This window comes from Salmo salar, chromosome 03 (genome assembly GCF_965601325.2).
Source record: "Salmo salar chromosome 03, fSalSal1, whole genome shotgun sequence".
NCBI lineage: Eukaryota > Metazoa > Chordata > Actinopteri > Salmoniformes > Salmonidae > Salmo > Salmo salar.
This window is the reverse complement of record NC_138293.1, coordinates 22,023,222-22,037,300: the sequence shown is the minus strand read 5'-3', so window position 1 is coordinate 22,037,300 and position 14,079 is coordinate 22,023,222. Positions and strand designations below refer to the sequence as shown.

Genomic DNA, 14,079 nt, shown 5'->3' with positions numbered 1-14,079 from the left:
CCATTATTACAGCCCCCCTGCATTTGTTTGTCAAAAAATAAGTGTTCAAAAGTCAAATTATAAAATGCATCATCTCTAATGAAATAAAACATAGTGTACAAGATAAGCCAAGATGTACATTTCCCCCCCAAAAAATCCCAAACCCTCTTCCAAAAAATAATTAATGAAGTAAGTTAAATAAAATACCCCCCCAAAAAAAGAACAAATGGCGGTATAAAGTGCAGTTTGCCACGCCTATAAAGACTGTAATTGTGGTAGAACCTGTTTCAAGTAGGGCTGCTTTTTCAGGCATTAGGCTGCTTGAAGGTGAAACTGAGAAATCAACGGGCCTACTGTAGCGTTTGGAATTTGACAACAAAGCTTTAGTTAATTTCTTAAATTATAGCAGTAAAAACGGTTTAATTATTCGTCGTTTGTATCATACTTATGTTGAAGTACTTTGCGTTGTACTGTGAAACTGCTTGAGGTGTTAGAATCCCTTTAATCAATGACAACTTTGTTTTGATTCTTTTATTGTTTTAAGTGTGTTGCTATTTTAAATACACTTCAAATAAAGTTTGAATTGAAGTTTGATATTGGATCTTTAATTGACGATTGTTTGAGTATGGACTATTAACTAGATAGTCTGTCCTTAAGACATTTTTAGAACTCGGTTATATGCCTACTAAATAAATGTTTGGCGTAGGTTACCTGCTGAGCTGAACTGGGCCGTGATATGAGGACAATAGACAAGGTGTTAGGGGCGATTAGTGTAAATATTTAGTGTAATGATCCATGACCTTCCAGAGCCAACTAAGCAAGACTGGTCAAGCGCAAACTTCTGAATACTGAGCTTCTACTACTTATCATTACAGGTATTCTGACTTACTTGTACACGCTTGGAAACAGGCCATTTTACCCAGTGTTACGTTCCCTCAGTCTAAGAATTTAACCTCTTAGATTCTACAAATAAAATGCTGTGTTTAGGTCTGTGTGATGAGGTTAGATAAATAAATACTTGTTCTGTTTAGGAGGAACATAGCAAATGGTTTGGGTGGAAATATATAATAATTACAGTAGCTTCCGAATAAACATATGCCAGTCTCATCTCATTGATTTATGAAGAGATGCACACGAATCATTCGATCTAGCCATAGACTTGAATAAAGATGACCAAACAGTTTCACACTTTTGCCTGAAATGGTGGACAGAAAATGTGTTAGAGATTGAGCCATGAATTCCTAATGAAACACATTTCAGGGGTGTATGCAGTGACTGACAGCTGGACAGAGTTGGCATGGCCCAGGCCTCTGCCATAGGAGACACACACATACCGGTCTCTGCCATAAGGACCAGGTGTGTGTGGGTTCCTGCCAGGTGTGGTGGGCAAGAGGGCTTGTTGCTAAGCAGCCACTCTGTCTGTGTAGTGTTCACTGTGTCAAAAGCAATGTTGAAGATAGAAGGGCCCAGTCCATATGGCACATCAGCACTGTGTTGGGATGTCTCCACTGTCCTGGACTCCTGGCCTGGAACCAAGCCAGAGTACTGAAAGACCCAGTCCAGAAATCGTAGGTGCATCACAAACGGCACTCTATTCACTATATTATAGTGGACTGGTCAAAATGAGTGCACTATATAAGGAGTACTGTAGGGTGCCATTTGAAAAGCAGACCCTAACTCCCAACCTGGTTGATTCCTGTTAATAACATCCCCACAGACCACATCCAGGTGTCTATCGTTCTATTTAGTAGGAGGACTACATAAACTTAGCTCTGTTAATAAGATCCCCACAGACCACATCCAGGTGTCTATCGTTCTATTTAGTAGGAGGACTACATAAACTTAGCTCTGTTAATAAGATCCCCACAGACCACATCCAGGTTTCTATCGTTCTATTTAGTAGGAGGACTACATAAACATAGCTCTGTTAATAAGATCCCCACAGACCACATCCAGGTGTCTATCGTTCTATTTAGTAGGAGGACTACGTAAACGTAGCTCTGTTAATAAGATCCCCACAGACCACATCCAGGTTTCTATCGTTCTATTTAGTAGGAGGACTACATAAACGTAGCTCTGTTAATAACATCCCCACAGACCACATCCAGGTGTCTATCGTTCTATTTAGTAGGAGGACTACGTAAACTTAGCTCTGTTAATAAGATCCCCACAGACCACATCCAGGTGTCTATCGTTCTATTTAGTAGGAGGACTACGTAAACGTAGCTCTGTTAATAAGATCCCCACAGACCACATCCAGGTTTCTATCGTTCTATTTAGTAGGAGGACTACATAAACGTAGCTCTGTTAATAAGATCCCCACAGACCACATCCAGGTGTCTATCGTTCTATTTAGTAGGAGGACTACGTAAACTTAGCTCTGTTAATAAGATCCCCACAGACCACATTCAGGTGTCTATCGTTCTATTTAGTAGGAGGACTACGTAAACGTAGCTCTGTTAATAAGATCCCCACAGACCACATCCAGGTGTCTATCGTTCTATTTAGTAGGAGGACTACGTAAACGTAGCTCTGTTAATAAGATCCCCACAGACCACATCCAGGTGTCTATCGTTCTATTTAGTAGGAGGACTACGTAAATGTAGCTCTGTTAATAACATCCACCAGTTTCTGGAAGACATTTCTCCTTCCATTCCTTGTTTGCTTTGGTTGAACGAGTACAGGAGTTGCAGATTAACGTTAATTTATGAGACTTCGCCTGGCTTGTTATGTTTCGAGTGCAGACTAAATCTTATTTGGATGGTAGATTTACTTGGTTAGTTTGCTTGGTAACTCCGACTCACTGGCCTCTTCACAAAACCCAAGCTTCCAATCAATCTGGAATTAGACTAAGAAATTGAGCAGGTCTTTCCTAATCAAGCTAATGTGTCTTCAAAAATCCTGTGTACCATGTGAAGTACAGCGATGGTTAAGCCATTTACTGTTAAGTGTAATACATGCCCATACTGTGGTGGGAAGTTGATTGGCTTATTGACATGGAAGGGATTTAGAGTGTTCTGAAACAGAATCCTCTGAGCATTCTGGAATCCTCTGTTTGCGTTCTGCCTTGCTTGCATTACCGTACACAGCTCAGACAGTCAGACAGAGGAATTAGGCTGGGCAGACATTCCACTGAGACATTCTGAATGTGGTGCCGTCTGGGAGAGAAGCGGTCCGATCCCCATCCTCTACACTCAGATTGAGTTGGTCTCATTAGGCCGGAAGGATTCTGCAGGTTCAACACTGTGTCTGGTCTCAACATTCCATACTAGTCATCCAGAATCCTTCCCATGTTCCATTTTCCTCTTGGAATGCCTGTTTTGGTTTTCTATGGCCATTTGGACTATATGTTTTGTTGCTGTGTACGTCCTAGTGTACCTGTGATATGAGGGCAAGTTCAAATATAGGCCTTCTCACACTTTTTCACACACTTCCATCAGGTCCTGAGGGTCTGGGTTTCAGCATCACATCGCGTGACGTCCCCATCGGCGGCTCGGCGCCCATCTACGTGAAGAACATCCTGCCCCGAGGAGCTGCCATTCAGGACGGACACCTCAAGGCTGGAGACAGGCTGTTGGAGGTGAGACCCGAGATGAAGGGAGTAGCGCTCACTGCCTGATCACTCTTCCTAGATCTGTTTGCAATGGTTTAAGTTGTGTTGGCATCATACAGTGTTACGTCTGGCACATAGACATGTTTAGGCTGTAAGGATCCTATTAGCGTTCTCAGTGGGGTTTAGCGGTCTCAAAATGAATGTGAATCTGTATGTTACTAATTGCCGTTTGTCTTCCAGGTGAACGGAGTGGACCTGGTTGGGTTGACCCAGGAGGAGGTGGTCTCTCTGCTGAGGGCCACGCCCATGGGAGGTGCTGTGGGGCTGGTGGTGTTACGACAGGAGGAGACCTTCCTGCCCAGAGAAGTGGTATGTCTCTCTGCTCCCATATCACAGCAAACTCTACTTCCCTCCTCCCTTGGACCCTTAGAAAGTAGAGTCCCCATTTGTCATATGTCCCCTACTCTCAGGAAAGTCTGTTAGTATGTATGTATGTTGTTAGGTCCTGTGGTTGGTTGGTTGTATGTATGTATGTATGTATGTATGTATGTATGTATGTATGTATGTATGTATGTATGTATGTATGTATGTATGTATGTATGTATGTATGTATGTATGTATGCATGCATGCATGCATGCATGCATGCATGCATGTTTGGTCCTGGGGTTGTATGTGTTCGTATGTCGTTTGTGTGTGCCTTATAGCCTGTCACAGATCTAGTTCATCTCCCGTTCTCCAGTAAGTCTTGTTCTCCTCCTAACACATGACCGTTCAGCGTGCTGATTGATTGTGCTGCTCCAGCACTGCACTACTCTTTATCATCCTGGGCTGCGTCCCAAATGACACCATATTCCCTACATAGTGCACCACTTTTGACCAGAGCCCAAAAATCTTGGTCAAAAGTAGTGCACTATAGGGAACAGGGTGCCAGTAGGCTGCCATTCTAATACGAAACCCCTGATCCAGTTATTCTCAGTGGGAACCTGTAGCGCTCAGCTCCTTCAGAACAGATTAGAGGGATGGATGGATGAGGGAACAGTCAGGCCAGGGACAGACTGAGAAATACACCTTGTGTGGATTATCAATCAGATTGAGCAAGCAGCACCAACACACTCCAAACCAGTAGACCTGGGTGTAATGTTTCAGTGACATGAAATGCCTCCCAAATGGCCCCCTATGCTCTATGCTGCACTACTTTAGACCAGAGCCCGATGACACAGCCATGGTATTGTCTAGAGGGTGACTATGCAGGGTGACTATGCAGGGTGACTACGCTGTTTGAGATTGACTCATGCAATCATTAACAGTAAACTGTAATGTACTTATCATATACATGTATTGTGTGTACATAGACACTCAAGGGGTTTAATTTGTTTTAATTTAAAGGTTTTATACATACAAATGTTTCTTAAATAATACAACACATCTGGACTTTTATTAGTGTCTGAAGAGCGTTAATGCTGGGGTTATTTGTGAGGTCTAAGTCAGTTTATACGTCTCAAATGGCACCGTATTCCCTACATAGTGCACTCCTTTTAACCAGAGGCCCTATGGCACTATAAAGAGAATAGGTTGTCAATGGCTTCTATATTCTCTCCCAACTCAACCGCCAGTGTCCTTATAAACGCCTGTCGAGTACTGAGCTTAGTTATTCCCCCTGTTGTCATAATAATGGGACGTGGTTTTCTCCTCTCCATTAGTGGAGCCCAGCCTTCACCACCACCCAACAGCAGGTTCAATCAACCTCACCACCCTCTGTCGATGAGTTATTACAACTGAAGACTCACACACCATATTGGTTGGCTGTCACTCTGGGTCTATGGCTGTTCATCAGAGCCTTATCGGGATCAATACTCATCCTCTGATTAGACCAGGACCTTTATTTCACTCGGGATGTATCCCAAATGCCACCATATTCCCTATGTAGTGCACTACTTTTGACCTGGGCCCATAGGGCTATGGTCAAAAGTAGTACACTATATAGGGAATAGGGTGCCCTTTTGTGACACAGACTCGATCTATTCACCTGTCTGCTGCCGTCTCATCTGACATATGAAAGGAGAGAACCTCTTCTACCCCCAGGGTTAGTTAAATTACACAGGGGAGAGAGAACCTCTTCTACCCCCAGGGTTAGGGTTAGTTAAATTACACAGGGGAAAGAGAACTTCTTCTACCCCCAGGGTTAGGGTTAGTTAAATTACACAGGGGAGAGAGAACCTCTTCTACCCCCAGGGTTAGGGTTAGTTAAATTACACAGGGGAGAGAGAACCTCTTCTACCCCCAGGGTTAGGGTTAGTTAAATTACACAGGGGAAAGAGAACCTCTTCTACCCCCAGGGTTAGGGTTAGTTAAATTACACAGGGGAGAGAGAACCTCTTCTACCCCCAGGGTTAGGGTTAGTTAAATTACACAGGGGAGAGAGAACTTCTTCTACCCCCAGGGTTAGGGTTAGTTAAATTACACAGGGGAGAGAGAACCGCTTCTAGCCCCAGGGTTAGGGTTAGTTAAATTACACAGGGGAGAGAGAACTTCTTCTAGCCCCAGGGTTAGTTAAATTACACAGGGGAGAGAGAACCTCTTCTACCCCCAGGGTTAGGGTTAGTTAAATTACACAGGGGAAAGAGAACCTCTTCTACCCCCAGGGTTAGTTAAATTACACAGGGGAGAGAGAACCTCTTCTACCCCCAGGTTTAGTTAAATTACACAGGGGAGAGAGAACCTCTTCTACCCCCAGGGTTAGTTAAATTACACAGGGGAGAGAGAACCTCTTCTACCCCCAGGGTTAGGGTTAGTTAAATTACACAGGGGAGAGAGAACCTCTTCTACCCCCAGGGTTAGTTAAATTACACAGGGGAGAGAGAACCTCTTCTACCCCCAGGGTTAGTTAAATTACACAGGGGAGAAGGAACCTCTTCTACCCCCAGGGTTAGTTAAATTACACAGGGGAGAGGGAACCTCTTCTACCCCCAGGGTTAGTTAAATTACACAGGGGAGAGAGAACCTCTTCTACCCCCAGGGTTAGTTAAATTACACAGGGGAGAAGGAACCTTTTCTACCCCCAGGGTTAGGGTTAGTTAAATTACACAGGGGAGAGAGATCGTCTTCTAGCCCCAGGGTTAGGGTTAGTTAAATTACACAGGGGAGAAGGAACCTCTTCTACCCCCAGGGTTAGGGTTAGTTAAATTACACAGGGGAGAGAGAACTTCTTCTACCCCCAGGGTTAGGGTTAGTTAAATTACACAGGGGAGAGAGAACCTCTTCTACCCCCAGGGTTAGTTAAATTACACAGGGGAAAGAGAACCTCTTCTACCCCCAGGGTTAGTTAAATTACACAGGGGATAGGGAACCTCTTCTACCCCCAGGGTTAGGGTTAGTTAAATTACACAGGGGAGAGAGAACCTCGTCTACCCCCAGGGTTAGTTAAATTACACAGGGGAGAGAGAACCTCTTCTACCCCCAGGTTTAGGGTTAGTTAAATTACACAGGGGAAAGAGAACCTCTTCTACCCCCAGGTTTAGGGTTAGTTAAATTACACAGGGGAAAGAGAACCTCTTCTACCCCCAGGGTTAGGGTTAGTTAAATTACACAGGGGAGAGAACCTCTTCTGCCCCCAGGGTTAGTTAAATTACACAGGGGAGAGAACCTCGTCTACCCCCAGGGTTAGTTAAATTACACAGGGGAGAGAGAACCTCGTCTACCCCCAGGGTTAGTTAAATTACACAGGGGAGAGAGAACCCCTTCTACCCCCAGGTTTAGGGTTAGTTAAATTACACAGGGGAAAGAGAACCTCTTCTACCCCCAGGGTTAGGGTTAGTTAAATTACACAGGGGAGAGAACCTCTTCTGCCCCCAGGGTTAGTTAAATTACACAGGGGAGAGAACCTCGTCTACCCCCAGGGTTAGTTAAATTACACAGGGGAGAGAACCTCTTCTGCCCCCAGGGTTAGTTAAATTACACAGGGGAGAGAACCTCTTCTACCCCCAGGGTTAGTTAAATTACACAGGGGAGAAGGAACCTCTTCTACCCCCAGGGTTAGTTAAATTACACAGGGGAGGGAGAAACTCTTCTACCCCCAGGGTTAGGGTTAGTTAAATTACACAGGGGAGAGAGAACCTCTTCTAGCCCCAGGGTTAGTTAAATTACACAGGGGAGAGAGAACCTCTTCTAGCCCCAGGGTTAGTTAAATTACACAGGGGAGGGAGAACCTCTTCTACCCCCAGGGTTAGTTAAATTACACAGGGGAGAGAGAACCTCTTCTACCCCCAGGGTTAGTTAAATTACACAGGGGAGAGAGAACCTCTTCTAGCCCCAGGATTAGGGTTAGTTAAATTACACAGGGGAGAGAGAACCTCTTCTACCCCCAGGGTTAGTTAAATTACACAGGGGATAGGGAACCTCTTCTACCCCCAGGGTTAGGGTTAGTTAAATTACACAGGGGAGAGAGAACTTCTTCTAGCCCCAGGGTTAGTTAAATTACACAGGGGAGAGAGAACCTCTTCTACCCCCAGGGTTAGGGTTAGTTAAATTACACAGGGGAAAGAGAACCACTTCTAGCCCCAGGGTTAGGGTTAGTTAAACTACACAGGGGAGGGAGAACCTCTTCTACCCCCAGGGTTAGGGTTAGTTAAATTACACAGGGGAGAGAACCTCTTCTACCCCCAGGGTTAGGGTTAGTTAAATTACACAGGGGAGAGAGAACCTCATCTACCCCCAGGGTTAGTTAAATTACACAGGGGAAAGAGAACCTCTTCTACCCCCAGGTTTAGGGTTAGTTAAATTACACAGGGGAAAGAGAACCTCTTCTACCCCCAGGTTTAGGGTTAGTTAAATTACACAGGGGAAAGAGAACCTCTTCTACCCCCAGGGTTAGTTAAATTACACAGGGGAGAGAACCTCTTCTGCCCCCAGGGTTAGTTAAATTACACAGGGGAGAGAACCTCGTCTACCCCCAGGGTTAGTTAAATTACACAGGGGAGAGAGAACCTCGTCTACCCCCAGGGTTAGTTAAATTACACAGGGGAGAGAGAACCTCGTCTACCCCCAGGGTTAGTTAAATTACACAGGGGAAAGAGAACCTCTTCTACCCCCAGGGTTAGTTAAATTACACAGGGGAGAGAGAACCTCTTCTACCCCCAGGGTTAGGGTTAGTTAAATTACACAGGGGAGAGAGAACCTCTTCTAGCCCCAGGGTTAGTTAAATTACACAGGGGAGAGAGAACCTCTTCTACCCCCAGGGTTAGTTAAATTACACAGGGGAGGGAGAACCTCTTCTACCCCCAGGGTTAGTTAAATTACACAGGGGAGAAGGAACCTCTTCTACCCCCAGGGTTAGTTAAATTACACAGGGGAGAGAGAACCTCTTCTACCCCCAGGGTTAGTTAAATTACACAGGGGAGAGAGAACCGCTTCTACCCCCAGGGTTAGTTAAATTACACAGGGGAAAGAGAACCTCTTCTACCCCCAGGGTTAGTTAAATTACACAGGGGAAAGAGAATCTCTTCTACCCCCAGGGTTAGTTAAATTACACAGGGGAAAGAGAACCTCTTCTACCCCCAGGGTTAGTTAAATTACACAGGGGAAAGAGAACCTCTTCTACCCCCAGGGTTAGTTAAATTTCACAGGGGAGAGAGAACCTCTTCTACCCCCAGGGTTAGGGTTAGTTAAATTACACAGGGGAAAGAGAACCTCTTCTACCCCCAGGGTTAGGGTTAGTTAAATTACACAGGGGAAAGAGAACCTCTTCTACCCCCAGGGTTAGGGTTAGTTAAATTACACAGGGGAAAGAGAACCTCTTCTACCCCCAGGGTTAGGGTTAGTTAAATTACACAGGGGAAAGAGAACCTCTTCTACCCCCAGGGTTAGGGTTAGTTAAACTACACAGGGGAGGGAGAACCTCTTCTACCCCCAGGGTTAGGGTTAGTTAAATTACACAGGGGAAAGAGAACCTCTTCTACCCCCAGGGTTAGGGTTAGTTAAATTACACAGGGGAAAGAGAACCTCTTCTACCCCCAGGGTTAGGGTTAGTTAAATTACACAGGGGAAAGAGAACCTCTTCTACCTCCAGGGTGAACATGGGCCTGGTTCTTCTTACTCTGTAGTTGTGGGATAGAGTGCTGGAGCAGGTCATTCCTCGCCCTAGGCAATGATTACTGATATGATATCTATACAGGGGCTGTAGTTGTAAAAGTGCAGTTTGGTAAAGAAATACTTTCTCTATTGGTATGTGAAACACTGGTTACTGCTACCAGTGTACAGTCCAGATTAGTGCATGTTACTGTAGATACATGGATCATTTTTAGACATAGTTTTCATCTCTGTTAATTTTCTCCAGTGGTATTCAAATGTGCCTGGAGGTCCAGAGTAGAATGTCAGAGGAGTCGTGGTCCAGAGTAGAATGTCAGAGGAGTCGAGGTCCAGAACACAGCTGGTTTTCTCTTCTACCTGATGTTTAATTGCACCCACCTGGTGTCCCAGGTCTAAATCAGTCGTTGATTAGAGAGGAAGAGTGAAACTCAGCAGTGGAACTGGCTTCAAGGTCCAGATAGGAATTTGCCTGATGTACACTGTAGATGTTCCTCTCTGTTAGTTAGATTTGATGTACAGTGTTGCTGCAAACATCTGTCATTGACTACAGTTCTTCTATCCCCTATCTCCCCTAGAATACAGAACCCCAGATGCAAAGCCCCAGAGATTTGGTAAGTCACCTAAACCCTACGTATACCTGTTACCTGTCGCCAACACTACACAGTGGAGGCTGGTGAGGGTAGGACAGCTCATAATAATGGCTGGAATGGAATGGCATCAAACATTTTATTCTGTTCCAGCCATTACAATGAACCAGTCCTCTGATTTGAAAGTGCTCCCACTGTCCCTGCCCACCCACCCCTGGCTGCCGCTGCTCAACACCCTGCCTGGGTCCTGCAGCATGTTAGGAGCTAGCCTGCAACACTGCCAATTAGGGCTACACGATTATCCACATTTTTATTGAAATTGAGATGCACAATATCCGTATTGGAAGAGGCTGTGATATTTTCAAACGGCGCTGTAACGTCCTTTTTTTCTTCCAATTTTGATTTATTACTGGAGTTGACAGAGTTGTCTACTCCGTCTTTCCTCTTTAGGCAGCTTCACAATCCCCCTCCCCCCTGTCACTCTAGCAGGCAGTTCCTCATGCTCCAGATTCACTCAGCATGCATTGACCAAACAGCAGCATGCAGTCAATAGATTCCTAACATGAACTATGCAGCTTTCCACTTTGCTTCTTAATATAAATCCACATTTTCTACATTATACTATTTGTTTGTGTAACTTGCTCTCTGAAAAACACTAGATCATTCTATTTCTATGATTCTAACAGTTTAGCCAGGTGTATTGATCTATAATCACAAATAAAATCACAATATTTGGTACAAAAATCATACTAATATTTTTTGCCCATATCACGCAGCCCTACTACCAATGTTTGAGTAGAGGGGCAACCAGTACATCACTGGGGCCAAGCTTTCTGCCACCCAGGACCTCTATACCAGGCGGTGTCAGAGGAAGGCCCTAAAAATTGTCAGACTCCAGCCACCCAAGTCAAAGACTGTTCTCTTTGTTACCGTACGGGAAGCGGTACTGATGCGCTAAGTCTGGGACCAACGGGACCCTGAACAGCTTCTACCCCCAAGCCATAATACCACCAAATATTTAGTCCGGGTAGCTATTGGTTAACTATTTAACTGTCTGCATTGACCCTTTTTGCATTAACTCTTTTGTCTCATCACATACGCTGCTGTTACTGTTTATTATCTATCCTGTTGCCTAGTGACTTTATCCCTACCTATATGTACATATCTACCTCAATTACATTATACCCCTGCACATCGACTCTGTACTGGTACCCCGTGTATATAGCCAAGTTATTGTTTCTCATTAGCTGTGTTCGAATACACATACTGACATACTGCGCTCTAGATAACATACAGTATATACTCCATTTCTGTCACAAATAGTACGGTTAGTATGAGTATTTGAACACAGCTATTGTGTATTTATTCCTTGTTATTATTTCTCTATTTTTCTCTTTGCATTTTTGAGAAGAACTCATAAGTTGTTGTTTACGAAGCATGTGGCAAATACTGATTTATTGGTTTTGAACCCATTCAATGTTACTAGGGTAACACCTACCTATCCCATGGCAAAGAAAGGCTTAACATGCTGCCGATGCTCATCTGAAATAGAGGGGGAGCCCTACAATAAAGGGATACTTTGGTATTTTGGCTATTCCTTTATCTACTTCCCCAGAGTTAGATGAACTCATGGATACCATTGTTGTTTGTCTGCATCCAGTATGGGGGAAGTTGGAGGTAGTTTGAGCCAATGCTAACTAGCATTAAGCTTCCAGTCATTGCGCTATGTTGCACTACATGACTAAAAGTTTGGACATCTCATTCCAAAATCATGGGCATTAATATGGAGTTGGTCCTCCCTTTTGCTGCTATAACAGCCTCCGCTCTTCTGGGAAGGCTTTCTACTAGATGTTGGAACATTGCTGCGGTGACTTGCTTCCGTTCAGCCATTAGAATTAGTGAGGTCAGGCACTGATGTTGGGCGATTAGGCCTGGCTCGCAGTCGGCATTCCAATTCATCACAAAGGTGTTCGTTGGGGTTGAGGTCGGGGCTCTGTGCAGGCCAGTCAAGTTCTTCCACGCTGATCTCGACAAACTAGTTCTGTATGAACCCCGCTTTGTGCACGGGCATTGTCATGCTGAAACAGGAAAGCGCCTTGCCCAAACTGTTTCCACAAAGTTGGAAGCACAGAATCTTCTAGAATGTCATTGTATGCTGTAGCGTTCAGATTTCCCTTCACTGGAACTAAGGGGCCTAGCCCGAACTATGAAAAATAGCTACAGACCATTATTCCTCCTCCACCTAACGTTACAGTTGGCACTATGCATTGGGGAAGGTAGCGTTTTCCTGGCATCCGCCAAACCCAGATTCGTTTGTCAGACTGCCAGGTGGTGAAGTGTGATTCATCACTCCAGAAAACGTGTTTCCACTGCTCCAGAGTCCAATGGCGGCGAGCTTTACACCACTCCAGCCGACGCATGGTTATCTGAGGCTTGTGTGCGGCTGCTCGGCCATGGAAACCCATTTCATGAAGCTCACGGCGAACAGTTCTTGTGCAGACGTTGCTTCCGGAGGCAGTTTGGAACTCGGTAGTGAGTGTTGCAACTGAGGACAGACGATTTTTACGTGCTTCAGCGGTCTCGTTCTGTGTGCTTGTGTGGCCTACCACTTTTTGACTGAGCCATTGTTTCTCATAGACGTTTCCACTTCACAATAACATCACTTACAGTTGACCGGGACAGCTCTAGCAGGGTAGAAATTTGACGAACTTACTTGTTGGAAAGGTGGCATCCTATGATGGTGGTGCCACATTGAAAGTCACTGAGCTCTTCAGTAAGGCCATTGTACAGCCAATATTTGTTTATGGAGATTGCACGGCTGTGTGCTCTATTTTATACACCTGTCAGCAACGGTGTGGCTGAAGTAGCCGAATCCGTGTGTGTACACACACACCTACTTGCGTACCATAGATTCTAGTCATTGCGCTAATGTTAGTTAGCATCTTCCTTCAAAATGAACACAGAGACAAACATTTTTTATCCCAAGACTATACATGTCACTTCTTGTCCAGTTCAGATTGTCCTCTGCTTTGCTGTTTGTGACGTGGTAGGTAGTTTCAGGTTTATAAATATTGAGTCAACCATCGTCAACATTTTATTATTGATGATGGTATGCAATACAGCCCACAGACAAATGCAATTAACTTTATTGCACGATGTCCATAAATTCTGCGTGTCCAATTGCGCACTGATTGGAAATAAATGTAATTCATTCCAAAGTTCAGTAAGGTTCTACAGAGGGGGATGTATTTTCACTACTTAAATAATTGGCTCAGTGAATGAAATGATTCAGTGGCATTAACAACCTGGCCAACTCATCATTTTACCAATCTGGGAGGTAAAGTCGTTAAAGCGTTCAATAATTAGGCAGTGTGTTACAGATGGAATCAATGCATTTGAATATTCTTTGTTCTGAAATAAAGGAGATCCATGATTATCTATACTGTATTAGTCAGCCATTCAGAAGCATTATTTATCAGATAAATGTGGTGCTTCTGTGACCATTTCAGTTCGCTCCTCAATTCATACGCCTTGGTTGGAGAGCGAGGTAGCGGTCTAGAGTGGTAGTTCCATGTTCCCTGTGCTCCTGTGGTACCTGACAGCTGCCTGCATTCATGGTTCTTATCTCAAGCGTGGTCTGTGGCCACATGGAGAACAGTCTTGGTTATGATTCCAGCTGGCATATCGAACCAATCTTTCCTTCATCTGGCTGATAATCTAAGTATAGGTTTAGTTCAGGGTGGTCCTTCTCCAGTAAACCTGTCGTACCAGGACCAGGAGATGTGTAATGGTGGTTGTTAGAATTGTCTTATGTGGAAACGGCCCAGTAGTGAGATTTTCCTCAGTAACGTTTTACTGGAAGTTATCGTGGTGCC

General features: G+C 44.5%; 1 protein-coding gene across 6 annotated transcripts in view; it reads left to right on the top strand.

The window, feature by feature from the left end:
• The window catches only part of LOC106599503 (partitioning defective 3 homolog), a 250,032-nt gene that overhangs the window by 141,378 nt on the left and 94,575 nt on the right, over positions 1-14,079 (top strand). For all 6 annotated transcript variants that reach the window (XM_082973353.1, XM_082973352.1, XM_082973350.1 and 3 more), the window contains 3 exons: positions 3,420-3,559; positions 3,773-3,901; positions 10,193-10,228. In XM_082973353.1, the coding sequence (XP_082829479.1) occupies positions 3,420-3,559; positions 3,773-3,901; positions 10,193-10,228 (305 nt within the window). The remainder of the gene's footprint in view (positions 1-3,419; positions 3,560-3,772; positions 3,902-10,192; positions 10,229-14,079) is intronic.